The following is a 25962-nucleotide window of genomic DNA, read 5'->3' as shown; positions in this document are numbered from 1 at the left end:
AAGTTGTGGGAGTGAAGGGAAGATCCAAAAATCACAACCTCCACCAGCCTACAATTTTACGTAAAGACCATAATCCAATCGCTAACGTAAACATACCTCCCCCTCCAACCGCCGATAACCAGTGTACGGAAGACCTACGATTCAGCTTATACCTACACTTCCACTCACGTTTGACGGACTCGAACGACTTCTTTTGCCTGGTCCCCTCCGTCCCCGATGAATCGCTGATCCGCACAGAATTGCTTCAATCGCTCTTCCTTTTTCTCCCAGACTCCCCGGAGCCACAGTTCGAACGCCCTCGCCTCTTCGCTGCTGGCCATCCCGACCTGTCCCCCTGATACCACGGACGCGCTAGTAAGAGAGGGTATAGGGGACGACTTGGCGGCGAGGTCAGAGTACAGCCTCAGGTGTATATGAACTGTTGGCGGTGGAACTGAACGATAGAATATGGAAGCGAGGCCGTAACTGGGTTTAGCTCGGTCAGACTTGCACTCACTAGTCCTGTGGGTATTTGCCAAAAGGCACATCCTGGTACCCGATCGTCACGTCTAGTAGCTTTAGGTCCGGAATATGGGGGAGCAAAGCTCGAAGACAGAACAAGAGTCCCGTAGATCTGGGATGCAGCATGGTGACAAAGTCATCCTTATATCAGCCATGCAGGTTGCCGCACTCACAGTGTCCTCGCGTGCAGCGTACTTGACGCTCTTCACCCTCTCCTCATCGCTCGCAATCGTCCCTTCGGGGAAAATCAGGAGCCACAACGGAGAGCGCTTTGGGGGCGGTGCGAGGGGAATAACGTCATAATCGGGCGTGATATTGGCGTCATGGCCCAGCTGGCTCAAGGCTTCTGTAAGATGGCCTTTGTCGGCAGCCCATGACCGCTTCATGAAGATGAACCGGAAGAAGCGTTGCTGACTTTAGTAAACGACATGCTTTGACTCACCATTCCCCATCCGAGAATCGGTACCTTGCGAAGGCTGTATTTCAACAGGATAACGACGCCGCTAGCATGTCCTGGAGTAAGCATAGCCGGTCAAGTACTCACCTGAGTAACAAGCCATGATCCACAAATACATCCAATCCGTGTAGGCTTGATGATTGGCGATTGCCACTAGTCTGTCGGGAAGATTCAGTCTTTTGACTCTGCCTCGTCCGTCCCGCTCGACCAGATCGACGAGGTCCAGCGGAGCGTCGACGGTGAAATGGAGGGTCGCAGGCGCAAAGAGGACCATGATGGCGATGACTGATGTCAGCCTGACATGCAACAACAACTCACGCAGACGGCCAAATCCATCTTTTGTAAACCCCACAACCATATCCATCACGCTAACGCCCCACTTCCCAGGAAGCAGCAGCAGCGGTGTGGCTAGTAGGGTGGTCGATGCTATGCCCAGTAGTCCGACGATCATCAAGAGGGGGAACAAGATCTTGCTGGCGATAGGCCCATGCGGTGGACGGTCGGCGATGGGAATCGTATGCATGGCTCGCCCAGCTGCTGCTGGGGGCGAAGATGTCATCTTGTGCACATGAGCGAGTGTCGAGACTGCAGCGCGCGCAGAGGTGAAGCTAGGTCTAGCTGATATTCAGATGAGATGATGGAGTTAGAAAGCGGTTCTCGCCTCTCCAAGCTGTGTCTGCTCAGGTCTGCTCAGGTCAGGTCGGCTCCTCAGCGCAGCCAGCATTCCTCGCTGATCTCAGGGCCCCGGTCTGGACTTGAATTGGTCGTCATCAACCTTGCGTCATAAAGGTACACGTGGCTTTGTTGTCAAGGGTGATCTCCGAGGCCGAGGCCGACTATGTATGTATGTAGGCCGACCAATATATATCAAAGCGACACTCTGACCATCGCCAACATCTCATCAACAACATCACTCGACGCATTTCATTAGTCACAATGGATCGCCAGCAATCCCTGTTAAGCCGCCTCAATCCTCGGCGAAAGGAGTCGGGCAATGTCCCCGCCACTCCTCCAGACGTCCAGGTCCCAGATGAGGGGTCGGCCTCCAGGACCATGTGTTCGTCGGAAATCTTCTCCCTCTTCAAGAGCATGGCAGCTGGAAAGACATCACGCAGAGGAAACTCTCCGGCCAGATCGGGCTCGTCTACGCCCTCTGCTCCGCCCAGCACGGAGACTCTTCTTGCCGATGAGGGTAGGCCTGTGTCAGCAAGGCAAGAAATCGCGCTGACAAGTGTAGAACCCCACTTGACGTCGAACATTGAATCATCAAGTATAAACTCGCCAGGGAGAGGTACGTCAAGGCGGCTGTTCCTTATCGCTGACCAAGTAGACACGCCGACATCAGACGACACACCGGTTTTGGAGCCGACCGAGGCCGAAAAATTGGCTGCTATGCAAGAGGAGTACGGTCAAATAGCTTCTAGCATGGTGGACGAGCATGGGGACTCACAGCATGAGGCTATGCTCGCCGAGAGCTGGGGCACAATGTTCAAGTAGGTCCAAGTCAGAGTTGAGCTGATTCTAGGGGCCTCATGGTGGTCGTGAGTCGCACGCAGAAGCAAGTCTGACCGCAGGGCAACATCCATTTGACCTCGCACCGGCTTCTCTTCCACGCTTTACTACCCCCCGACGCTGCTTTTGTCCACCACTACGACTCTGCAGAGGAACTTGAAGCATTAGGCTCGTCCCCCTCCAGCTCGACGCACATCTTACACTCTGGGCCCGTCACTTGGCACAGACATAAGCCGCTGCTCTCCTCGCAACGGGTATGGCTGGAAATGAACGCAGATATGATCACAATTTATCCTTCGGCCGATGATTCTGGGCGGGTCAGGCCGATCAAATCGTTCCTACGTGAGTATCATGCATCTCCGCGCTGATGGCAGTGTCATCTGTGGATACTATCCGCCCTCGGGATGACACAAAAGCATCCGACATACACCTCAACTTCACTCTAGAAGGTTCTCACAAATCTCTATTCTTCACGGTCGACACCCCTCAATCCGCTGCGCAATGGCGTCGCCACATCGAGGCGGCGTTGTTTCGGATCTTTCGGCGTAGATGGCGCCACAAGGCTACCTCTGTAGCAGGGAAGGAGCCCGAGTCTAGCGTCGACCAGTGGAATACGCTGCGCTTTTGCGTACCCCTCCACCGCCTCGCACTGATCGACGAAGGCGACTACCATGGCTTTGCCACCCTCCTCAGCCTCAAGGTCGATCTGGACGAATCGCAACGACTAGTCTCGGCTGGGACCTTCTTTGCCGCGGCCGACACCGCCTCGATAACGGACAATCTGCTCAATATGCATCTGAGGGCGAAGTCAGATACCGATCTGACATTCAACTTCAATCTCGCCGTGATCACGGAGCAAGGGTCATTTATCGATAAGCTTCGACACGGAATACAGGTTGCTCATCTGCGGCACCCAAAGGCGGACGTCGACGCCAATCGATTGATCTTCAATATCGCGGGGATAGACTGCTTGGCCAGCGAGGATGATATTGAGCGAGAAGTACAAGAAGAATCTCGTCCCTCCGAGTCCCTTCCGGCTCGGATTGCTCGAAAGGCCGAGAAAGCACACACGGCGGCGGCAGTGTTTGGCTTGCACGAGGAAGAGGGGATCTGGCGTAAGTCCGAAGAGAGCGTAGCTGATGACAGTGAAACGTTGTTATCTGGATATTGTCGGCGTGCCAGTTCGCGGTCATCTGATTGTGACGCCAAGATTCGTTTGCTTCTGGCGGAAGAATACCCTTTCTCCGGATGTCAAGGTGAGCAAGATGTCTTTCATGGCTGAGAATAGTATCGCTTCGACTCCACCCTGGTCAAAGGCTTCGAGCCGGTCAACTGCGTGCAGCCTGGCTTCTCCGGTCTCGCTCTCAAGCTCCACGGTCAGCAGGACGTCGTATTCGAATTCTGGAACGTCCTCGGACGCGACGAGGCCATCTCGCAACTCAAACAATTTACCACGCCGGAGACCCGTCCAACATCGTCCTCGACAACGCCGCAGCCATCAACACCTACTCATCCCGCCGACATCCTGGTGCCCTCGAAGAAGTCACTCTTTGAAACCCGTGTTCTACCCGACGACTTTTTGTCTCACATGCCCTTCATCGCCAACGAGCCATGGGTATCGCGCTCCATTGCTTTGTCGCCCCGCACGTTCACCATGCTCACAATCGGATCGAGGGGTGATGTACAGCCTTACATTGCTCTTGGATTGAGGTTGAAAAAGGATGGAGTGAGTGCAGTCTGCGAACCAGCTGACGAAAGCATCGGGTCGTGATTGTAACGCATCAAGAGTTCAAAGAGTGGGTCGAGGGCTATGGGATCGAGCATCGTCAAGCTGGAGGCGATCCAACAGCTCTCATGAAGTTGAGCGCAGAGCACAAGGTACGATCGGTACAAGCAAGCGCTGACTCCAGATGCTCTCTCCTGGCTTCTTCAAGGAATCGGTCGGCTATTTCAGGCAATGGCTTGATGACTGTGAGTCGCTGATGCCGCTCAGGCTGATTATAGTACTCGTAGACGCCTGGGAAGCGTGCAAAGATGCCGATGTACTCATCGAGTCGCCCTCGGCAATGGCTGGTATCCATATTGCGGAGCGACTGCAGATCCCCTACTTTCGCGCATTCACCATGCCTTGGACGCGCACCAGTGCCTATCCACAGGTAAGCCCGCCAGTGCTGATGAGGAGATGCTAACCACCAGGCGTTCATGGTACCCGCGTTCGAGATGGGGCCGGGGTTCAACTACTCCACCTATGTCTTGTACGATAATATCATTTGGAAGGCGACAGCCGGCCAGATCAACCGATGGCGGAAGGAACACCTCGGACTGCCAAGCACCGACATGTCGGAAATGTCGGCGACCAAAGTCCCCTTCCTCTACAATTTCAGCTCTGCTATCGTCCCAAAACCGCTCGACTGGCATGACGATATCACAATCACCGGGTATTGGGTCCTCGAGAACAGCGACTCGGAATGGTCCCCGCCAGAAGCGCTCACGGCATTCATGGACAAGGCCAAGGCAGATGGCAAACCGCTGGTCTACATCGGGTTTGGCTCCATCGTCGTCCCGAAGCCGAACGAGATAACCAAGAGCATAATCGAGGCGGTCGAGAAGGGTGAGTTTATCAGCGAGACTAGAACCAGCTGACAATATAGCCGATGTTCGAGCCATTGTCGCAAAGGGCTGGTCTTCAAGAGGAGGCGATCCCGCCAAGGAGGGTGCCGCAATCGAGTTCCCGGCTAGTTGTTTTGGGCTTGAGAAAGTCCCGCATGGATGGCTCTTCCCGAAAGGTGGGTCTGTTGCTTTATGACGATCGAACAAAGCAGCTGACACCACAGTACAAGCTGCTCTGCATCATGGCGGGGCTGGTACAGTCGGCGCCAGTCTACGTGCCGGCATACCGACATGCATCAGACCCTTCTTTGGCGACCAATACTTTTGGTGGGTCGCTCTTTGGTCTTGTGCTCGCCCAGGCTGATGAGCAGGGCGAATAGAGTCACCAAACTTGGCGTAGGCGTCCGAGTTGGATCACTCCGCTCCGACGACATTGCCCACGCCCTCGTCAAGGCAACCACGGATCGCGTCATGTTGGAGAAGGCGGCAAGGATAGGCGAGGCGATTAGAAAAGAGTCAGGGGTGGATAATGCGCTAGAAGCAATACAGTATAATATACTCCGAGCGGGTAGCGATAGAACCAAGATGTCGTGGGCGAAGTGATGTATCTTATTGTAGTCATGACTTACTCTGCAGCAGGAGGTGCCTCCGTTAGCACCTCGGCTATCTATCCAGTAAAAGCGCCGCGGCAAGACAGAGCAAGAGCAGTAAGACCGATGCCAGCCGCCAGCCGCTGATAATCAGCTGATACTGGACACTAGCTGAGGCGTGGAACATATCTGACTTCGCCGGCGTGTGCTCAATTCGCTATGATTGGCTTGACTGATCACACGGATCTTCTGATCGTCCCTCGATCCTATACAAACTCCGGAGGATCACAGGCCTTCTTTTGTAATACCGATGGTCATACGGTGGTCGGGTAGATGACGGCCGGTAGCGCGCAAAAGTCAGTGGGGTCAGACTGTGGGTCCACAGGCAGCATGCGTAATCATCACATATCAGACGTGCAAAGGAGTAATCGTCGCCAGAACAAGATAAAGTTACAATTAGACCACAACCTAGAGGACGATGCACCCCTTCTTGCTCTTGCCGGACCTGCCAGACTTCTTGCTCTGCCTAATTAGTGCAGCTCGAGAGATATGGGGAGTGCTTACCGAGAGAGCATGCCTCGTCGCAGTCTGGAACACCTCCCTGACACCCTCGCCAGTCTTCGCACTGCACTCAACATAGCCGTTCGCGCCGATCTTTTGCGCGGTTGCGAGACCCTCCGCGCGCTGCACCGGTCGCTGGTTCATTCGCTCCAAGTCCTGCTTGGTCTTGGGGTCCTCCCTCAGATCCTTCTTGCAGCCGACGAGAATGATGGGGAGACCCTGGCAAAAGTGAAGCACCTCAGAGATCCACTGTCGGGTCAGCTGGGTTTCAGGGTCGACGCACCTTTTCTTGGACGTTATCAAGCGAGTCGGGCGAGTCGACGGCAAAGCAGATCAGGATGACGTGCGAGTCGGGGTAGGAAAGGGGACGGAGACGACTGCGGATCAGCTGAATTAAGCGCTTGTACTCACTCGTAGTCCTCCTGACCAGCGGTATCCCAAAGCGCTAGTTCCACCTTCTTGCCGTCGACCTCGACGTCGGCGACGTAGTTTTCGAAAACGGTGGGGACATAGACCTCAGGGAAGAGACCTGACGTATGAGCGTCATTCTACCAGAGGAAAAGCGGTGAGGGCTCACCCTTAGAGAACACCTAAGAAGATCAGCTTGGTTTTCTCCATGTGCAGATCTTGGTTGTTCTCAAGCATTTCTTCCTGGAAGGCTGTTGCTGAAAGTTGACGTACTATGAGAAGACAGGTCTTGCCGCACGCACCATCGCCTACAAATCAGCAAATGTCCAGAAGCTTGCTGGCACGGGTAGGAGCCTGCAGAGCGAGCCCGAGCGGCAAAAACGCCAAAGGACGCGACCTACCGACAATAACGAGTTTCCTTCTGATTTCGCCGGACATTATGAAATTGATATGGGCGTGAGTGAAGCGTTAAGTACGTGGGGGACGTGGACAGCTGTGTAAAATGGCTGTACGAGGTGTAGATGGATAGAGAGAGTGAGAAGAGGTTGATGTGCAGCTTAGCTTGAAGGGATAAGGGTTGTTAACGGAATCAAATCTTGCCATACAAATATAGTCACAGCTATCGTCTCATTCAGGGTAACTATTACAAGTAGGGGGAAACCTAAAACAGGGGGGCTCATTTAGATTCAAGGGGCAACCGCAGTAGAGTACAGAGCAGGGCAGTGCATCAGACAGTCATCTACAGTATAGTATAAAACCAAGTCATTCTACCACTCCTTGGCGAGCTTGAATCCTGTCATCAGCTCAGTATGCCGATGTAGCTCACCCCACTCGACATCCAGCCAGACATGCTGGTCATCGTCCATGACCCGAGACTGAACGGTGTAGGTGCCGGAGCGAGCCAGCATCCCAGAAGGGCTCTCCTCGGACGCAAACTTGAGTCAGCGATAGTAAAGGTCTCACTCACGACCTTGGTATAGACCTCGCCTTTTGGATTAGGGCCATAAGATCCCAGCATCGCCTCCACCTTGTCGACTAAGGATCAGCTAGGATCTCAGTCAAGCCTCACCCTTGATGCCAGAACGCTTGACGACCTGAAGGTACTTGAGGCCGGAGACAATCTCGTTCTCAACCCTAGGAGTTAGCAACGCAAGGTGCTGACTTACACAAAGGTAATCCCCACGGAATACTCGACACCCTCCTTGATGGTCACTAGGATTCAGCTCAATCCCAGAATGCACATACTTGGCTCCTTCTTCAGCTTGGCGAGCTCTGCAGCGGGTCGGGTGAGATCAATCTCGACCGGCTTGTGCAGCCCTTCAGAGGACAAGAAGAGAGTCTTGGGGACAACCTGGAGTCAGGGATGCATCCTGGAGAACATACCTTCTTCGTGCCTCCACCAGCCGTGGCGCTCAGTCCGAGGGACTGCTTCCATCGCTGGAGAGATTCGTCCTCCTGAGCGTCAGCTCGAACCAGCGAGAGGCATACCTTGTCGAGCTCGGCAAGCTCTGCTACTGATCGCTGCTGGCCAACCTGCAATGAGCTTTGTCTCCCTAGACCCAACCTTGTATCCCTCGGTCTGAGACGGCACAAGCTCGTCTTCGGTTGGCTGTCCGTCAGCTACTACGAGACCAGCTACGCCTACCTGCTGCTGGTGTGTCATGGCTGTGTTGGATGAGTATGATGATGGATGGAATGTTGTACGGCAGTCGCGTCTCAGCGCGCAGCCGGATCCAAACTGAAACACATCCAGGGGGTGGGGCCCCATGCAAGACGGCATTGTGGCACTCTCAGGTCAAACCAATACATCCAGTCTCTATATACACATCTCCTATAACGGCGCCACAATCGTTGAGGTCTTAGCGTCGGTGATCGTTCGGAGCACATAGTCGTCCCCGTTTTGAGAAATGTACCGGACCCAAGGTAATCTGCGATGTCAGCTGGGCGGGAGAGGTATGAGATGATAGCGTACGCCTCTGAAGATGTCAGCGGTTGCCATATGCACATTCGAGACACTCACGATAGCCCGACTTTTCAACAATCTTCAAATACCTGACCTGGATACCCGATACTGTAAAGTATGGAATCTCAAACTTGACCGTGATGGGTGCACGCTTGTCGAGTTCCTCTGATTGTCAGTAAGCAATCTGCGCGGTTGCGTACCATTCCTGACACTTGGCAATCCAAAGTGTGCGCGCATAATGTAGTCCCTTCCTCCGCCAAGCTGCTTGATCTTCCAGACAAAGGCCGATTTTTCTGGCGCATACACCACCGAACCCACGGATGCCTGAGGTCAGCTCTGATTACACCTGGACTTACGCGGAACTTGGGACTATCCGCATCATCTGGTACTGGCACAAAGATCTCGACATTGTTGGCGGTACTCCGCCGCTTGAATTGCCCCCTGACCTTGACCATGTACTCCACCCTCGACCCTCGATGGCTCTCAACGCTCGCTTCGACCCAGACCAGAGGTTTGACGGATTGCGAAAGGCGGTACGACATAAGTTCAAACTCGCCGTCTGGGGGAATGAAGGAGATGGTGCGGTCGTTTTCGAAGCGGGATAGCCGGACACATTGGTGGAATTTGACGTCCTCCATTTCGATGGCTTTGCCACGGGACGCTACAATTAGCTCTGTTGGGCCGTTACTCACCTCGACCGGTGGACTCAAACATGACTTTGTCATTTAAACCCAGTCTCAGCTCTGGCATTCCAGACAGGTAGCACTTCATCTTGACTGCGCCGAGAATCTCGGACCGTACAACGTTGCCTGACGCGTTGACCTGGAATAAGCTTTGCCGTGTCAAGACTCACCAAGAGATTGATGCTCTCAACCACGTCCAAGAACACCTCGTTCTTTCTGTATCGGATCCCTTCAGACCGCCAAGACACGGCATTGGTCACCGCCATCGGTGGTCTCGCCTGCGACTCGAGCTTGTGCGACTCTTGGGTGATGTATTCCTGGAGGATCTTGCTTTCGGTGGTTTGTGGAAAGCCAAAGTCCATCATCTCGTCGAGTAACTCGTAGATGATGACAAAGTTGTCCCGGATGGATTCTTCCTCGAGCTCTTTGAAGTATTCCGTGAGGACCTGCGGTCAGCACAGTCCGCGCTAGGACGTACGGAGCATAATCGATGCAGGAAGAAGATGATCTCCGCCGCGTTGGTATTCCGTTTGCTCAGTGCAAGTACTGTCGTTAGCCCCGCCTGTCGCCAGCTCACAATATAGGTTGTTGTGTCTGATGTGCATGTAGTTGATTCCATCATCCGAGAAGCAAGGTGTGACCTGAACATTCTCCTCCTCCATGTCGAGGACGAGCGGGAGGAAGCGCTCAATGTAGGATGGCGGAACATCGTCTCGGTATGATCGTTGGATGAGGGACTAGATGAGCGTGGCTAGAGGCACGACCTACCTTGCCCTTGACGTCGAGGATAGCGATGAGACTGGCCATGTCGGTGATATGTATGGTAGCAGTAGTCTAGAGGAATGTGTTGTTGGACGCGTCCAGCTAGACGGTAATCGCCGGCCTTTCAAAAGTTGGTCCACCTTTGACCTTGTACCTCACTATGACTGAATCACCCCCACGAAATATAAAGAAGCTGGCGCTCCCGCCAGATCTCATCCCATTCGCCCACCAGCTCATCTCGGCGGTTCGCACCGAGTCGATCGCGGGCGTCAAGGCTTTGCTGGAAGCAGGCGCTCCAGCTTGGTTTCAGGATGAAGAGCTCGGCTGGTCTTGCCTGCATTATGCGGCAGAGAAGCGGAACCCACAGCTACTGCAGACGCTTATCAAGGGTGGAGCAGTATGGAACGCTGTTGATAAATGGGGGCAGACGGCTGGCGAAATCTGCCTCAGTCTTGGGGACCAGGAGGGGTGGGAGATGATCCGCAATGAGGGCATAAGGACTGGTGGGTTCAACAAGCAGCGTCGCCGTGGCTCAGACAAGATCTATCACTGCGGGGTGCTGTCAGGTCTTGCGTCCAGCGCTAATGGCAGAAATGCTCCATCACATCCTATCCGCCCCTTCCTCGTCGGAAGACCATATAGCGCTTCGGGCCGAGGACGACACATCGTCCGGGGACAACATTGCATTCTTGGCGAGCAAGCTTACATGGGAGACCGGAGAGGACGGCCGGGAGAGAGTTATAGATGCTGATGGAAATGGGTAAGTCCGCCAGAGACAAAGCTGATGACAGAGTAATGATGGGATGGGAAGAACCGCTCAGTACGACCTGAATTGGCGTCGCTGACTTGCAGTGGAGGAGCATGTTCGTCTCATGCCGGACGGCGAGAATCACTCTGTATTGAACATTGGCTATGGCTTGGGAATCGTGAGGACGGTGACGACTGTGCTGATTCAGGTCGATCGCCTGTTCCAAGCGCGCAAGCCCGTTCATCACACTATCGTTGAGGCCCATCCTCAGGTCCTGCAGCACATGCGTGATACCGGGGTCTATGACTGGCCCGGGGTGCGGGTACTCGAGGGGAGGTGGCAGGACTGGTTTGCACCAGAAAAGCTAGGCGAGGTGATCGGCGCTACTCCCGATGCTTCAGGCTTCACCGCAGTATTCATGGACACCTTTGCAGAAGGCTACGAAGGTAAGCAAACGAATGACCCAGCTGATGTAGATCTCAAGTCGTTTTTTGAAGTACTGCCGGACATTCTCGACTCTGAAGAGGGCGTCTTTTCGTTTTGGAATGGGCTCGGAGCGACGAGTGAGTGCAGCTGGATACGAAGCTTACCCAGATCCTACGATTTACGCTGTGGCATCGAGTTTGGCCGAGCTGCACATTGAGGACGTCGGCCTGAGTGTAGTCTGGCACGACGTGCCAATACCGGACAGCTTGCGGGAGGAGGTGTGGAAGGGCGTTCGGAGGAGGTATTGGGATCTTCCGGGGTATCGGCTGCCCACTGCGCGCTTGTCGCTGATGTGATGCATCACTGGATCCTACTGTCTTAAGTCTCACGTTCCCGCGCATCCAAGACAAAACGGGAATATGGAGACAGGCGAGCTGAAAGGCAGTGAGAAAACTTCCTTTTTCCTGCGATTATGTCTCTTCTTTTGTGCTCGTTCCAAGCCCCTCGCGTTCAGAGGGACGGTCCTCGCGAGGATCCTTCCATAGCGACTCGGGGCTTGGGACGAGCGGACTATCACCACATGCTACCGCGCTCACTTCCTGCGCTCTCGCGCGCTCACTTGGTCCGTCGCGCGATATAAGACCCCAAGCTGTCGCTGGCAGATTTCCACAGACATCCCAACCTGCCCCTTCATGTCAATCGCTTTCTCTCCCGATTAGCTATTCACTACGATCGCAAGGCTGCACTTTCAGGTGTGTAAGAAGAATTGTCCCCATATTTAGACCCCACCCCTTCTATTCCCTGCTGGCCGCCTCTCTTCCCCGCCCCTTCCTCTCTTATTATAGAAGAGAAAGTGAAAGGCGCGAGCTCAAGGACAATTATGCATCTGGCTAAAAGTCCGACCCTTCTACGCCAAACGTCGACGCATAATTCAGGTACCCCTGCATGATGTCAAAGATGCCTTCCGGTAGATTCTACCGTCAGCCCCGATCGCAACCTAAACTCACCATACTCAAGAGCGTATACCTAATCTTGGAGTGGCCATGGACCATTCCCATCTTGTATAGATAGTGCGCCACCATGGAGGGATAAGCCGAGTCCATGTACCACCGATGATGGTAGGCGGTGAGCCGGATGGCGACGTTGAGCGTTCGCTGCAGGTCCCCTTCGTTGGCGTACATCTCGAGCAGCTTGAGGAGGGCTTTGGCGCTGAATTTGGCATCCAGGCAGCGCTGAAAGGCGTCCTTGGCTTCCTCCTTGTGGTGCAGCCGCAGAGCGAGTTCACCGAGGATTTCCCACTATCATCAGCTACGTCTCAAATGGGCCCACCTCGGTGCCGGTCTTCTTATACGACATGTGTTGGGTTTTAAAGTGCGATATTTCCGCCCGCCAGATAGTGTACACACGCAAATCCTGCTATTAGCCTTGCCACAGGGAGACTCACCTCGTACAAGACCAAAAACAGATTATCCAGCCATCTTTCGCATAATCGCTTATTGGAGAATGCCGAAATTCCGTCCCCATCGTCTCCCGCTTCCACCTCACCCTGCGACGTCTCTGGCTTCTCCAGTGGGACCGGTACGACGTTGGGGGTACGATTTGATTCCGAGGATATCCTTATAGTAGGAATATCAGACGGCGTAGCCGACCGCGCCTGGACGGTATCGTCGACCGAAGCCGTATGCTTGTGCGCCCGATACTCCTCCTCCATGACAAAGACCACCGACCGGGTCTTGAGCAGCTCATCCCATCCTATCTTGGACACCAGGAGCGTCAAGAGGGAATACGCTTTGGCAAAGGTCCCCCTCAATCCCGGCGCCGGGAGACGTAATAGGGCCACATCCGCCTCGTTATCCCGTGCCGACTCCTCGTCCAGTATACCCGAGTCGGCGATGAACTTTTTGACTGGCAGGTGGGTCCGCGCTGGCGTAGGCATACGATGCAAGTCGCGTTCGTTAAAGGTAAACATGGGACACGAGTTGAGGGTGAGGAGGGCGGCGTCGAATTGGCCGAGGTCGATGTAGGTTTGCGTCAACTTGGCCCAAGTGACAAACTCGGACGGAGCGGCGTTGACGGCTTGTTGCGCGACTTGGCGTGCCCAGTCTGGTTTCCGCTTTGCCAGGAGAAAGTCGACTTGGGAGTGGAGGAGGGGATAGGAAAGGGGATTGGCCTGGAGCGCCTGGTGTATAATTTTGACCGCTTTGATCTCCTCATCTATCGTCAGCTCGTTTGATCAGCACTTACTCATCCCCATATAGCTCTTTGCCAGCAAAGAGACAATCTCTGGGTCCTTCTCCGCTAGACGCTCAAACAGCGCGGTCGCTCGGTGCAACCGAAAGTTGTCGGTAAAGTACTTCATGACCGCCGCGGTAAGGTGATTTGTGACAGACGTAGCCACCTGGATCTCTGGATCAGATCCCAGCTGCCAGCCCTTGTCAAACAAAGCCTCGGCTGCTTGGAGGAACCGCGTCTCAGAGGCGAGCGAGGTGATGGGGTCGAGCTTGCGGAATCCGGCGAGACGGTACGAGGCATCGTCGGCATAGCAGATTGCGCGCAGTATCGCCGAGAGATACGTCTCTTGCCATATTTCGGGAGTGGCCGGATGCCTGATCAGCAACGCGCAGACGAGACTCACCTCTCACCGCGAAGATCCACTATATAAGCATCCACGCCTCCCGGAATCTTGACGTCTACCCGTACATCCACCCGAGAGAATGCGTTGAAGCAGCAGTACACGCCGCTGCTAACGTGCCATCCTGCGCCTTTTCCAAACCACGCTTGCGACTCCTCCACTGAGAACTGTAGCGAGTTTAGATAAGCTGCCAAGGACGCGGAGGATGAGGCTTCGACGCCAGAGCTGGGATTAGCTAGGACGGGATGGGTCTCACCAATAGTGATAGGATCCAAGCTACCATCAGCCGAGTATATAGCATCACTCACAGATTTCAGAGCTCCCTTGGTGCCAGTAGACTTGACCACTTGGCACAAGTCGGGTGGACCCAGCTCGCGAAATGAGGCTGGAGTTAGCGGTGCAGAGCTCAGACCTACCTAGCGTTTCCGTTCTCGCCGCTACAGATTCGCCAATGGATGTCTGTCATTAGCACGAGCTACTACTGTGCTCACCTCTATGAACTCTGGGATATCCCTGAACAGTTCCGACATGGTTAGATGAGGGTGAAAGTGAGGAATGAGGATAGGATTTGAAACGCGCAATGCGAATTCTTGCCGTTGTACACCATGATCGACGCGTCAATGCAGGTACGTCTCCAGTATGGTCCAGCTGATTTCAGGCGGGTCCCTCTCGCCCAACGGAAGATCAGTCCCGACAGCAATGTAGGTCAATCGCTGACATCGCTGACCTCAGATGCGAAGCGAAAACAAGAATACATTGAGCTCGAACGCAACGTCCAGGTGAGTACCGCAGAAGCCGAGCTGACAGTAGGCCAGCGACGAGCTCCTCACATCGCTCGCTTCATATCTATCCAACTTTCAAAACGACCTCTCTGCCGTGTCTGGCCATGTAGCAGACCTACAGCAAAAGAGCGATGCAATCGAAGCCCGGCTTCGTGGAAGAAAGGTGAGCGTCTTCATCACCAAGCTGATCAGACCATCCTCCCCCCTCTCAACGCCCTCCTCAACGACATCACCATTCCCCCAGCGCTGGTCCTTACCATCCGCGATACCCTCCCCGCCCAGAACCCCGACCTCTGGCTCACGGCCATCTCCCAGCTCGACGACAAAATCCAAATATGCCAATCCCGGGGCAAGGTCGCCGCTGCCCAAGAGATGGAATCGGTCATTGACGGTCTCCGCGCCAAAGCTCTCATCCAGCTTCCTCCCTTCCTCCTCTCGCTGATCCGCCCCCTACGGTCTGCGTCCAAGGGTATCTCGACCAATCTCGCAGTACTCCAGACGTCGCTACTGCTCAAATACCAACCCTTCTACGCGTTTCTCCTCCGAAACAGTCCAAAAACCGCAAAGCAGGTCGAGCGGGGATATGTCATCGCGGCGAGATCATACTACGAGACGGCCCTCCGTCGATACACCCGCGCTCTAGCTGTGATTAAAGCGAGGACGGCGGACAATGATACGATCAACTTGCAGTATGCAAAAGTGGAGGAGGAGGGTGAGGCGGTGCTTCTGTACATGGCGGATGACAAGGATTTTGTAAGTGCCCATAGAGCCAAGCTGACAGAAGCGTCTCCCTCTGGAAGGCCTATTCCGAAGTCTCCTCCTGGTCCTCCTCGACAACGCATCGGCCGAGTACACCTTTGTCGTCCGCTTCTTTGCCGCCCCCGCGTCGGAAGGACAAGAGCCGGATCTGCGTGAGGCAGATCGCATATGGCACGAGGTCTTTGATCCAGCTCTCGAGTCGTGCGACGCCTTTATCCAATCCCTCCTCCTCCTCCCTCCCCCCGCAATACCTCTTCTCACCCTCATCCGTCTCAACGACCGCGTCATCGACCTGGCCGAATTTCGCGGTGCCAACCCGCTCATCTCGTTTCTGCAAAAGCAAAAGCTCACGCTTTGGCCGCTGTATCGAAAGGACGTGGACGGACGGGTCGACGAGCTAAAGAGGCTGGTCGTGGACGCTGAAGGCAAGGGTCTGGCGGGCTTCATGGGGAAAGGCGTCAAGGACGCTGCGGTGCGACAGGTCGCTACCAAGTACGCGGTGCTGTTTAGCGCTACGGTAGCGTTGAGCTCCGAGGCCGACGATATGATGGTGTTCTCAAGGTGAGTCAGGCAGTTTCTCGGCTGATGTCAGTATGACTCGACTACGCAACGAGCTCGTCAAGTTGATCAACGTCCAAGCGGGCAAGCTCAAGGCGAATCAGCAGTCCTACCTGTCGACAATATTCGAGGTGGTCATGCACGAGCTGGTGTCTGGGCCGGGCGCCACGACACACCCCAAGCTGCAGGCGGAGTTGTCATACTTTCGGACGAGGGAGGAAGAGGCACGAAGAAGAATAGTTGCATAGCATCATCCTTTTGCATCTTTGGTCATACAGATAACTACTCGTCATCCTCATCATCCTCGTCATCATCCTTGGGCTCTTCTGTCCATCAGCTCGGATCGTACGGACGACTCACCATCATCCTCATCCGGGCTCTCGGGGTTGGCATCCTCGTCCTCGTCATCCTCATCGTCGTCGTCAGCCGAGACTCCGGCAGCCTTGATGGCTTCCGCCTGACCGTCAGCTAAGATCTGTAGCAGCGACTTACCGAAGCATAGTTGACCTTCCTTCTCTTTCGTGGTCCCTCGATAATGAGGTTGTCAAAGTTGTCCTCCTCCGGGTCCTCTTCCTTCTCCAAAGCCTTCGCCTCTTCCTCGGTCACCTCGCTCTTGCCTTTACCCTTGCTTTCGGCGGTGGGCGCTAGGAGTCAGCATCCAGGCACTCCCGCGTGCACAATGTCTCACCTTCCTTCTCGCCGTCCTTGGCTTTTTCGCCAGCGGGAGCAGGTGCATCTTCGGCCTTGCGCTTTTCGCCGACGTCGGCGGACCTGCCATCAGCCCAGTAAGCTTGTCTGCTTACTTGTTGTCGGCCTTGACCTCGGCCTGCTTGGGCGCCTCGGTAGCTTTGGCCGGGGCCGCAGCTGGAGCAGGGGCCTCAGTCTGCTTCTCGGCGGTAGCAGCAGGAGCGGCAGCGGTGGTCTTTTCGTCAGACATGGTGGTGTTTTGCGGTATTTTGGGTGTGAGAGTGAGAAGTACAACGCCAGAAGGAAAGAGGGTGGAGCCTTGGAGGTAGGTAGACGCGACGGACGCGTCAAAGTGGAGGTGAAATGATAACTGGGCCATGTGCCACGTCATAATTCGCTTGGACGCGGCGGACGCGTCCGCGGCTGCGCTCGGATCCCAGCGCTCTGATCAGATCCAACTCTAATCTAGACATTCCCCATCAATCAACCGAAATTTCTCATCTATACTTCATCTCTCACTCCAATATGGCTACAGCAAAGGTGAGCATCAGCTTACCGTTCATACTGACATCCAGGAAGCAGACATCAAGACGGTCGGTGCGAACCGCTTCGACTTTGACTCCACGGTCGATGTCTCGACCCTCCGCAGCTTGTACTTGGTGAGCTCGGCCATCACTCAAATTTGATGGTAGCTGATGACCAGGGCCCTGCTGCCACCTCTGCGTCTGTCCCAGGTGCTCCCAAAAAGTTTGGCGCCGAGTCTACCTACGACAAGGAGAGCAACTCGATCCAGTACAGCACGGTCGCTCACTTTCCCCCCGTCCGGCTCTTGCCCAACGCGGACCGCAAGCGCATCCTTGGTGAGCTCTCCCTTTCGCCATCAGACTTCCGCTGATTGCAGTGACTGGTGGTGCTGGTTTTGTCGGCTCGCACTTGGTCGACCGTCTCATGCTCCTCGGCCACGAAGTTACCGTCCTCGACAACTTCTTCACCGGAAGCAGGACCACCGTAAGCTCACATCATGAGCCATGCTGACGACAGGTCTCGCACTGGGTCGGTCACCCCAACTTTGGTCTCGTCCGCCACGATGTTGTCGAGCCGTTCATGATCGAGGTTGACCGTGAGTTGCCTCTGTAACAAGGCTGATCATAGAAATCTACCACCTCGCCTGCCCGGCTTCGCCCCCTCACTACCAGTACAACCCCGTCAAGACGGTCAAGACCTCATTCATGGGCACTCTCAACATGCTCGGTCTCGCCAAGCGGACCAAGGCCCGTTTCCTCATCACCTCTACTTCCGAGGTCTACGGTGACCCGGAGGAGCACCCCCAGCGTGAGGAGTACTGGGGTCATGTCAACTGCATTGGTCCCCGTGCCTGCTACGACGAGGGCAAGCGTGTCGCCGAGACCCTCACCTACGGCTACATGCGTCAGGACAATGTCGAGGTCCGTGTCGCCCGTATCTTCAACACCTTCGGTCCCCGCATGAACCCCTACGACGGCCGTGTCGTCTCCAACTTTATCATCCAGGCGCTCAAGGGCGAGGACATGACCGTCTACGGTGACGGCAAGCAGACCCGGTCCTTCCAGTACATCCACGACCTCGTCGACGGGTTGATTCTCCTCATGAACGGTCCCGAGACCCGCCCCGTCAACATTGGCTCGTCCGACGAGTTCACCATCATTGACTTTGCCGAGGCCGTCAGGGTGAGTATCTCTACGATGTGCTGGACCCAGCTGACGATTAGGACATTGTCGAGGAGGTGCAGAAGGAGGAGGGCAACTCGCTCGCCAAGCGTGTTGGGATCATCCACAAGGACATGCCCGTCGACGACCCGCAGCGTCGTCGTGCCGAGACCACTCGCGCCAAGGAGACCCTCAAGTGGGCTCCCCAGTGGACTGTCAGGCAGGGTGTGAGTTTTTTTCGATACACAGAGGAGCAACGCTGACTTGCAGATCTACGAGATGACCAAGTACTACAGCGCCCAGATCCGGTCCGGCGCTCTCTAGATTTTGGGATAGATTATTATGCATTGCATCTTGGCTCGGCAGCGTTGTCGATACTAGGTCTAGCATGGACCTCATGGACCATGGTTGAATCCATGTCTATAGAGGGGTGACTACGGAATCAAAGTGGCTTCGGGGGATACTCGGCCGGGCCGCTTTACCGGTGTCAAGCCCCACCCAACCTTTGCACCTTGTCAGCCATACATGCAATCTATCCGTCAACCTCTGTTACTGGCTTGCAAAAGAGTATCACTAGCATACAAGCCAAGACCCTCCCATCGCTCCACCTACAGATATCAATCCACATGTGAGTGCTCGCTGCTCTTATGGCCGGTCTTTGTTGCATGCCTTTGACCGGTTGACCGACGTCATCGGAACCAATCCCAAATCCAAATCGCTGACCAACGTCTATTCTTTGCATTCACTCTCTCTCTATCCTTCCCTCCCTTTCGTACACAGACACCATGCCCGGCCGCGTACGCTCCGACTCCAAGCGAGGCTCCATCCCGTCGATGGAGGCCAGCGGGAACAAACTCGTCGACCCCACCGTCATCGTCGTCCTCGGCGCCAGCGGTGATCTCGCAAAGAAGAAGACCTTCCCAGCCATCTTTGCGCTCTTCCAGCAGGGACTGCTGCCGAAGGATATCAAGATTGTGGGGTATGCCCGGACAAGTGAGTAGAAGAAGCTGCAAGTGACGACCCGGCTAACTTTGCAGAAATGGACGAGGAGGAGTTTTACAAACGCCTCACTTCCGGCTTTGACCGGAACAAGAAGGACCCTCTCCTCTCCAAGAACTTTGACGAGAAGCTCGAGGAATTCAAAAAGGCGTCGACCTACATCTCGGGCGCCTACGACAAGGATGACGGCTTCCAGGAGCTCAACAAGCACCTGGAGGAGCTCGAGTCCAACAACGGCGGCAAGTCCAACCGGGTCTTCTACCTCGCCCTCCCCCCATCCGTCTTTGCGGACGTCGCCAAGGGTCTCAAGAAGAATGTCTACACCAAGGACGGAACCAACCGGCTCATTGTCGAAAAGCCATTCGGCAAGGACACCGAGTCGAGCAAGGACCTCATCAGCAGTATCAAGGAGGACTGGACGGAGGACGAGACGTACCGTATCGACCACTACCTCGGAAAGGAGATGATCAAGAACATGCTTGTCTTGCGGTTCGGAAACGTCTTTTTGGACGGGACCATGAATCGCAACTTTATCAGCAACGTTCAGATCACCTTCAAGGAGCCGTTCGGGACGGACGGGCGGGGAGGTTACTTTGACGAGTTTGGAATTATCAGGGATGTCTGCCAGAACCGTGAGTTACTGTCAAGGCGGAGCTGATTTAGACTTGATGCAGACTTTGTCTGTTTTGGCCATGGAGAGGCCTGTCTCGTTTGGCCCTGAGGATATTCGCGATGAAAAGGTGGGTAGCAGTTTAACCTGGCTGACCCCAGGTCAAAGTCCTTCGTTGCATTCCCCCCATCGACCGCAAGGATGTCCTCCTCGGCCAGTACACCAAGGGCAAGGACATGGATGGAAAGGATCAGCCAGGCTACCTCGAAGACGAGACTGTGCCCAAGGGCTCAACCTGCCCCACGTTTGCGGCGATGGTTCTCTGGATCAACAACCCAAGATGGGAGGGCGTGCCATTCATCATGAAGGCCGGCAAGGGTGAGTGGTGCAAAGACTCTGCTGATTTCAGCGTTGGACGAGTCCAAGGTGGTCGTCCGCATCCAGTACAAGGATGCCACCCCCGGCATTTTCACCGGTATCCCCCGTAACGAGCTCGTCATGCGCATCCAGCCCGACGAGGCTGTCTGGCTTAAGATGAACTCCAAGCTCCCCGGTTTCGCAACCCGCGCCGTCCCCGCAGAGCTCGATCTCTCGTACAAGCAGCGGTTCGAGGATGCCCGGATCCCCCAGGCGTACGAGGCGCTCATCCTTGATGCGTTCAAGGGTGACCACAGCAACTTTGTGCGGGACGACGAGTTGGATGTGGCGTGGAAGATCTTTACCCCCATTCTCCACTGGATCGACGGCAAGGATTGTGAGTTCTGGTAGGAGTTGAGCTGATGAGCAGCCTCCGACAAGCCCAAGCCCGAAGAGTACGAGTTTGGCTCGCGCGGCCCGGCCTCGATCGACGAGTTTACAAAGAGGTTCGGATACCAGCGCGACGACGAGGACTAGTAGGTGGCTCTTATCACCATGAAGATTTGAGCTGATTTTGTAGCCACTGGCCAACAACCAAGGTGGACCAGCAGTCGAACCTTTGAGTGGACGAAGAGGAAAAATAGCACTGCTTGTAGATAATGAGAACATCAATGATGCAAATGGAGATTGGACCGAGCAATATTGACAAATGCATGTAAAGACTGTAGGATGTATGTCCGGCCAAGAAGGACCGTCCAAATGTGTTGGACGAGCGTGAGAGAAATGATGTGGAAACTAGGTGTGGTGGTGGTGATGATCGTGGTCGTGATGATGCCCGCCGTCGGGGTCGGGCGGATCTTTGACTCGTCCCCTACCGAGGGGTCTCCCGCATCTGCCATCAGCAAGGATCTCTTTCCGCTACTAGATCAACATACGAGCACCGGCCGTGACAGCCTTCAGCTCCGCCTTCGCCTCCATCTTCGTCCTCGTCCCAATCATCCTCCTCCCTCCCAAGGTTTCCCTTACCCTTTCCATCCGCCACATTCTTCGCCCTGGTCTTGATGGTCTGCTTTCGCCGCAACTCGCGCCGCCGAGAGCGTATCGCCCGTTTCCGAGCCTCCTCCGACCCGTAGAAGAGTGTATACTCGCAGAAGGTGCAAATGTAGTCTTCCTCGGACGGACGCTGAGGCTGGGGCTGGCCCGAAGGACCGGGATTGCGGGTGCGCGGTCGAGTGGAGAGGAAGCGCATGGGAGGAGGAAAGAGGAGATTGGCGTGAGAGGCATACGGCTCAAGGGGGTCGCCGAGAGCGCCGATGAGTCGGGAAGGGCGATCTGGGAGTCAGCTCCCACGTTGGCTTAAAACTTACAATTATCGACATGGTGCGGGTTGCTCTGATTCGCCAAGACGCTCCGCTTCTTCTTCTTTGGCTTCTTCTTCCCCGTAGCAGTTTCGCTGCCTTGGCTGCTGTTAGTCTTGCTCATAGGCGCACCGACGTCCTTGTCGAGCTTGGCCACCGGTGCCGGGGTAGGAGCGACAACTGGTGCTGGCTGTGCACGCGCCGTAGACGGTTGAGCACGTTTGAGCTCGTGTTCGTCCGCTTGAGGGACGCGAGTATTGGTGGTCGTGGTAGTGGGTTTGGCGGTCGCCAGCGTGATGGTACGGAGAACAACAGCGAGCTTTGCCAGCGCCGCCTGATCCCTTGCACTCGCTCGGAAGCCCTTGGAGGCTGACTGTCAGCCGAATCCTGACACGAGACATACCCTGACTCTGCTTCTCAAACTCAAAGCTGCCTTCAGGTGCCCATCCTCCCCGCAGGATCGACTTTCTCCCCTCCCTCAACCGCCGCCTCTTTTCGTATCCCGTCCGCCAATGCTCCAGTGCGCCAGCTGCCGCATCCGCCGCTGCATCGTCCGACCCCGTCCGCCATCCTGGATTGTCCATTGGCCAGTCCCCCACCCCTATATTCTCTAGAGACGGCAGCATCTGCTCGAACATTGCCACTTCTGGCAAGATCAAGCTGCTCCTCTCGACCCCCTTCTTGAGCTCGTTGGTCACCGCCGTCTGAGCGTCCAAGAACAGCGTGATCAGCGCCGCCTTTCGCCGAAGGAACAGCGCCTTGCGCCAGGATCCCGCCTTGGCCGCTCGCGATCGAGCCCGGTAGTAATTGAGGACCCATTTGCCATTCTTGCGTTGGAACGGGCTGGACTCTGAGCCGTCATCGTCGTCATCGCCGTCCTTGTGGAGGCAGGTATGGTTGGTGTGACGATCCCAGCTGTACTCATCCCGCCCGCCGCACTGCATCGACGAGGGGGTCTTGCGCTTCTTGCCGAGCTGGCCGTCCTCGCGATCCGAGTACGATGCGGTGGGGGAGGGGGGAGCGGGAGGGAAAGATGGATCATCGGGCGGGGGTGGACGCCGAGGGCGAACCCCGTCCGAAGCTGTAGTCATCGTGACGGGGCAATTGGAATGGAAAGGTGTGGTGGTGTAGCTGGGTCTGAGGGCAAGTGAGCTTTGATCTAGTTTCGAGCTGGGTGGCCGCCCGAGCTGACATGACGGACCGGCTTACTTGAAGATCAGGAGCGAAACATTTATACTGGATGTCTCTAAGCTCTGCTATCAAGGGCAAGAGCAAGGGCTATGTGAGCCGCAAGATGAGAAGCAGCAAAGGGAGATGAGATGAGATGAGATGAAAGAGGTGAGGCCACCGCGACAGCGAAGCCTTTCCTCAAATTAACTCCGTGTGGCACTTACTTGCACGGGAACCGCCACATGGATTTCTTCTATCCTCGAGCACCGCTTGAAGGCATAGCAAGCCTACAAGGCACACCCCATCCCCCGCAGCAAGGCACACACACGAGCCAGCTACTCATACATACAACAATCAAGCAAAAGTACAAAGCCACTTAGAGCTTACTCTCCCTCGTCACCTTGTCCCAAGCTTCTTGCCCGCCGTCTATCGAGATCGAAGCGCTCACACCACGAATGATCTCCTCGGCTTCCCTGACGATACGTGGGACGAGCTCCTCGCACGTCGGGATGTCATTAATGAGACCGACCGTGATACCGGCTCTATTCGTCAGCTTGGTCAGGTGTGCAAAACTTACGACCAGATGCCCGCATCCGAGTCTCCGTCCTCGTATACCTTCCGGCCTCGTTGGCCCGAGACAAGCTCGCGCAGATCCTCAAACTTGGCGCCTCCTGGTCGACGCTCAAGCCTAACCACCTCCATCGATACAGCATTCTTGAACACTCGTGCAGTATTTCGCAGGGATCTGCAGCTTCAGTACATGTGAGACTTGCGGGCTCACCGGAAGATGTGGACAGTGTCCTGTTCGGTTGACGCCACGATCTTCTCCTTGATATTCTGGTGTATGGGCGATTCCACGGTGCACATGAACCGAGTTCCCATGTTGATGCCCTACTGATCAGCACTCCCCTTGCGGTGGACTCACGGCTGCGCCTAGTGTCAGAGCCGAGGCCAATCCTCGACCGTCTGCGATCCCTCCGGACGCAATGTACGGTATCTTGAGCTCTTTGGCCGCTCGGGCAAGCTGAGTTGTGAGCTGGCTTCATGTCATCACATCCTCCAAACTCACGAGCACCAGACCGCCGATATCCTCCTCGCCCGGGTGTCCTGCACATTCAAACCCGTCTATACTCAGGCAGTCCACACCCATCTTCTGGCCTGATAACGCATGACGAATGGTCACACATTTATGTATGATGTAGCGCTTTGGCAGAGCGTCCGCGTTGGGCGAGATGTAAGACTGGATGAGTTTGATGATGGGACCCGCTGAAGCGTTAGTTTAAACCCAACCCTTCGGGAAAAGCTGGACGTACGGTTATTACCGGCAGTCTCAAAGATCTCCACCCCTTCATCCATAGCCGCCTTGACGTAGCCAGCACTACGCAGTCAGCAATGGACCGGCCATGCGGGATCAAACTCACTAGTCCGGCGGGCTGATGGACGGCAGAAGAGTAATGTTGACCCCCTGCCCGTGAGACGCGCACAAGATGAGCGCGACAGTCTCCTCAGATCGTTGGATCTTGAGATTTCTTTGAATGAGCACTCACAAACTTCCCCCTGCTGTTCCCCATGCGCCGCTTGGTCTCCTTGATGGCCTCTCGGAGCGCGTCGGGACTTGGTTGCGTCAGAGCGGTGAGCATGCCCAGCGCTCCGGCAGATGCGACTGCTGCAGCCAAGGGCGGTGTCCCTACCCACTGCATACCTGAGAGTCAGTCAAGCTCTCCTCTGTCATGAAGACTTCTGCCGTACCTCCTTGGACGATAGGGTGCTGTGCTGGTCAGCTACCACCTGGCAGAGCAGGATCTTGCGGAAACATACGGTGATGCCCAACATCCTTGTAAGTTCTGTTGTGATCGGCATGTTGATTAACGTCGGCTGGTCAGTGATATAAGGCTGTGGTGAGCTGCTTTATAATGGTCGGAGTGAGATGGAGAGATGGACAACACCTTGAACACCTCGCTGACCCCCTTGGCGCTTTCCGGGTACATTCCACCCGGCACCACGTGGAGCTCGATGAAACAGCCCCAAACAAGCTTCACGTAAGGGTAGCCACGTGGCAGCCCGAACGGCCTCAGCCATGGCCAGCAGCGGCTGAGCGCTCGGTGTCATCCATCGCTCTACACTCTAATCTTGACCAAGTATCCAGCTACTACACCCAGTCATGCCACCCAAGAAAGGCGCGAAGAAGAGCGCAAAGAAGGCAGTCACGGTCGAGGAAGCGTCACCATCGCCACCCCCCCTCCCTTCAGAGCCTGCCCCTGCAGTAGTAGAAGAAGGGGATGCGGATGCGCCGGTAGATGTTCCCATCGCCAGCCTCGGTGGCGACGATGAGGATGATGTCGCGGCGGAGAACGACGAGGAGGATGAGTGGGACCCGTCAGAAGAGAGGCGTCCGGGGGAGCCCGCAACCAAGAAGCAGAAGGGGAAGGGAAAGGCGGTTGAGGCAGAGATAGAGGAACCGCACCCATGGCAGGCCGTCTGGTCCGCTGAAAAGAACGGTCAGTGCTGTCTCCGCACTACGAGCTTCGCTGACAGAATCAGCGTGGTATTTCTGGAACACCAAGTCTGGCGAAGTGACCTGGACGAATCCCCTCCCTGCTCCCGCCGCCACCGAGTCCGCTCCGCCCTTACCCGCTGGCCCCGCACCCTCATCCTCAGCCCAGCCGCAGGCGCCCCTCCCCGCTCAGCGAAGATTCGGTGTCGTCCCAGAGATCGATCCAGCGCTAGCTTTCTTGCTCCCGCCCGAGGCAAGGGGAGGCGTATCCGACCCCACCGCCCAATCAGCCATGTTCAATGCCCGGACCGGGAGATTCACGGCCAACGACTACATGTACAATGTTGAGCACCTGGACGAGTACAACCGGATGAAGCGAATGAACAATCAGTACTTTGATCAGGATGCGTGGGAGAGGGATATGGCGGAGCATAATGCCAAGAAGAAGCGGGATGCGGAGGCGGGGGTGGCTCCGAAGCCGCTGAGCAAGAAGGATATGGTGAGTTTCGCGTGGTTTCCTGGCTGATATATAGGAGCGATTCCGGAAGATGAAGCAGGAGAAGAGGCTAAGGGGCCAAGCGTGGCTGAGGGATTAGCACCTAATTCAGGCTAGAGCATGTATATGGTTACATCCAAAAGCTGAGACCCAT

At 55.5% G+C, this 25962-nt stretch overlaps 14 protein-coding genes across 14 annotated transcripts; 6 read left to right on the top strand and 8 right to left on the bottom strand.

Annotated features, from left to right (window-relative positions):
* Window positions 1–31: 31 nt before the first annotated feature.
* On the bottom strand, window positions 32–1517 carry MKK02DRAFT_24264 (acyltransferase-domain-containing protein; the record flags this gene model as incomplete). Its single annotated transcript, XM_053086868.1, has 7 exons — window positions 32–134; window positions 169–465; window positions 497–642; window positions 675–911; window positions 944–1014; window positions 1046–1243; window positions 1277–1517. The coding sequence occupies 7 exons, from the start codon at window positions 1515–1517 to the stop codon at window positions 32–34; spliced, it is 1293 nt and encodes a 430-aa protein (XP_052947193.1).
* A 530-nt stretch (window positions 1518–2047) lies between these two features.
* On the top strand, window positions 2048–5683 carry MKK02DRAFT_24400 (uncharacterized protein; the record flags this gene model as incomplete). Its single annotated transcript, XM_053086892.1, has 13 exons — window positions 2048–2451; window positions 2484–2499; window positions 2533–2812; window positions 2845–3585; window positions 3617–3726; window positions 3759–4196; window positions 4229–4348; window positions 4381–4441; window positions 4475–4626; window positions 4667–5081; window positions 5122–5256; window positions 5305–5407; window positions 5452–5683. The coding sequence occupies 13 exons, from the start codon at window positions 2048–2050 to the stop codon at window positions 5681–5683; spliced, it is 3207 nt and encodes a 1068-aa protein (XP_052947192.1).
* A 455-nt stretch (window positions 5684–6138) lies between these two features.
* MKK02DRAFT_43337 (P-loop containing nucleoside triphosphate hydrolase protein) lies at window positions 6139–7077 on the bottom strand (the record flags this gene model as incomplete). Its single annotated transcript, XM_053092376.1, has 7 exons — window positions 6139–6192; window positions 6235–6480; window positions 6515–6608; window positions 6643–6760; window positions 6809–6821; window positions 6913–6947; window positions 7041–7077. The coding sequence occupies 7 exons, from the start codon at window positions 7075–7077 to the stop codon at window positions 6139–6141; spliced, it is 597 nt and encodes a 198-aa protein (XP_052947191.1).
* Window positions 7078–7406: 329 nt separating this feature from the next.
* Window positions 7407–8302, bottom strand: MKK02DRAFT_24127 (putative Rho GDP-dissociation inhibitor 1; the record flags this gene model as incomplete). Its single annotated transcript, XM_053086844.1, has 8 exons — window positions 7407–7574; window positions 7607–7674; window positions 7709–7773; window positions 7806–7851; window positions 7885–7990; window positions 8023–8094; window positions 8128–8172; window positions 8204–8302. 8 exons carry the CDS (start codon window positions 8300–8302, stop codon window positions 7407–7409), a joined length of 669 nt encoding a protein of 222 aa, XP_052947190.1.
* Window positions 8303–8470: 168 nt separating this feature from the next.
* MKK02DRAFT_23982 (adaptor complex AP-3 domain-containing protein) lies at window positions 8471–10092 on the bottom strand (the record flags this gene model as incomplete). The annotated part of the gene is made up of 9 exons (XM_053086823.1): window positions 8471–8567; window positions 8656–8767; window positions 8803–8926; window positions 8959–9263; window positions 9295–9424; window positions 9456–9731; window positions 9764–9831; window positions 9863–10022; window positions 10054–10092. 9 exons carry the CDS (start codon window positions 10090–10092, stop codon window positions 8471–8473), a joined length of 1311 nt encoding a protein of 436 aa, XP_052947189.1.
* A 115-nt stretch (window positions 10093–10207) lies between these two features.
* On the top strand, window positions 10208–11577 carry MKK02DRAFT_43334 (uncharacterized protein; the record flags this gene model as incomplete). The annotated part of the gene is made up of 6 exons (XM_053092375.1): window positions 10208–10550; window positions 10639–10807; window positions 10839–10867; window positions 10900–11241; window positions 11272–11358; window positions 11390–11577. The coding sequence occupies 6 exons, from the start codon at window positions 10208–10210 to the stop codon at window positions 11575–11577; spliced, it is 1158 nt and encodes a 385-aa protein (XP_052947188.1).
* Window positions 11578–12111: 534 nt separating this feature from the next.
* Window positions 12112–14383, bottom strand: MKK02DRAFT_43333 (putative Bud site selection-related protein; the record flags this gene model as incomplete). Its single annotated transcript, XM_053092374.1, has 10 exons — window positions 12112–12195; window positions 12229–12519; window positions 12551–12634; window positions 12666–13435; window positions 13466–13827; window positions 13857–14078; window positions 14110–14129; window positions 14162–14238; window positions 14270–14312; window positions 14345–14383. The coding sequence occupies 10 exons, from the start codon at window positions 14381–14383 to the stop codon at window positions 12112–12114; spliced, it is 1992 nt and encodes a 663-aa protein (XP_052947187.1).
* Window positions 14384–14458: 75 nt separating this feature from the next.
* On the top strand, window positions 14459–16200 carry MKK02DRAFT_43332 (uncharacterized protein; the record flags this gene model as incomplete). The annotated part of the gene is made up of 7 exons (XM_053092373.1): window positions 14459–14479; window positions 14512–14554; window positions 14586–14632; window positions 14664–14798; window positions 14828–15388; window positions 15420–15955; window positions 15987–16200. 7 exons carry the CDS (start codon window positions 14459–14461, stop codon window positions 16198–16200), a joined length of 1557 nt encoding a protein of 518 aa, XP_052947186.1.
* Window positions 16201–16234: 34 nt separating this feature from the next.
* MKK02DRAFT_43331 (uncharacterized protein) lies at window positions 16235–16889 on the bottom strand (the record flags this gene model as incomplete). Its single annotated transcript, XM_053092372.1, has 5 exons — window positions 16235–16278; window positions 16313–16409; window positions 16445–16596; window positions 16641–16723; window positions 16756–16889. The coding sequence occupies 5 exons, from the start codon at window positions 16887–16889 to the stop codon at window positions 16235–16237; spliced, it is 510 nt and encodes a 169-aa protein (XP_052947185.1).
* Window positions 16890–17164: 275 nt separating this feature from the next.
* MKK02DRAFT_36393 (UDP-glucuronic acid decarboxylase Uxs1p) lies at window positions 17165–18648 on the top strand (the record flags this gene model as incomplete). Its single annotated transcript, XM_053089418.1, has 8 exons — window positions 17165–17179; window positions 17215–17298; window positions 17343–17499; window positions 17541–17647; window positions 17681–17759; window positions 17792–18345; window positions 18387–18551; window positions 18595–18648. 8 exons carry the CDS (start codon window positions 17165–17167, stop codon window positions 18646–18648), a joined length of 1215 nt encoding a protein of 404 aa, XP_052947184.1.
* Window positions 18649–19109: 461 nt separating this feature from the next.
* On the top strand, window positions 19110–20913 carry MKK02DRAFT_23964 (glucose-6-phosphate dehydrogenase; the record flags this gene model as incomplete). The annotated part of the gene is made up of 7 exons (XM_053086817.1): window positions 19110–19317; window positions 19362–19955; window positions 19987–20063; window positions 20095–20311; window positions 20343–20687; window positions 20721–20826; window positions 20871–20913. The coding sequence occupies 7 exons, from the start codon at window positions 19110–19112 to the stop codon at window positions 20911–20913; spliced, it is 1590 nt and encodes a 529-aa protein (XP_052947183.1).
* A 172-nt stretch (window positions 20914–21085) lies between these two features.
* MKK02DRAFT_43328 (uncharacterized protein) lies at window positions 21086–22739 on the bottom strand (the record flags this gene model as incomplete). The annotated part of the gene is made up of 4 exons (XM_053092371.1): window positions 21086–21182; window positions 21226–21622; window positions 21658–22017; window positions 22052–22739. 4 exons carry the CDS (start codon window positions 22737–22739, stop codon window positions 21086–21088), a joined length of 1542 nt encoding a protein of 513 aa, XP_052947182.1.
* Window positions 22740–23194: 455 nt separating this feature from the next.
* MKK02DRAFT_36391 (uncharacterized protein) lies at window positions 23195–24678 on the bottom strand (the record flags this gene model as incomplete). The annotated part of the gene is made up of 10 exons (XM_053089417.1): window positions 23195–23360; window positions 23396–23563; window positions 23600–23709; window positions 23744–23842; window positions 23888–24084; window positions 24132–24196; window positions 24240–24283; window positions 24366–24520; window positions 24568–24586; window positions 24637–24678. The coding sequence occupies 10 exons, from the start codon at window positions 24676–24678 to the stop codon at window positions 23195–23197; spliced, it is 1065 nt and encodes a 354-aa protein (XP_052947181.1).
* Window positions 24679–24979: 301 nt separating this feature from the next.
* MKK02DRAFT_32260 (uncharacterized protein) lies at window positions 24980–25908 on the top strand (the record flags this gene model as incomplete). The annotated part of the gene is made up of 3 exons (XM_053088476.1): window positions 24980–25316; window positions 25360–25811; window positions 25846–25908. 3 exons carry the CDS (start codon window positions 24980–24982, stop codon window positions 25906–25908), a joined length of 852 nt encoding a protein of 283 aa, XP_052947180.1.
* Between the last annotated feature and the right edge of the window lie 54 nt (window positions 25909–25962).

This window comes from Dioszegia hungarica (genome assembly GCF_025882075.1).
Source record: "Dioszegia hungarica strain PDD-24b-2 chromosome Unknown MKK02contig_7, whole genome shotgun sequence".
Lineage (NCBI taxonomy): Eukaryota > Fungi > Basidiomycota > Tremellomycetes > Tremellales > Bulleribasidiaceae > Dioszegia > Dioszegia hungarica.
The sequence above is the reverse complement of the archived record's forward strand: the minus strand, read 5'-3'. Positions and strand labels throughout refer to the sequence as shown.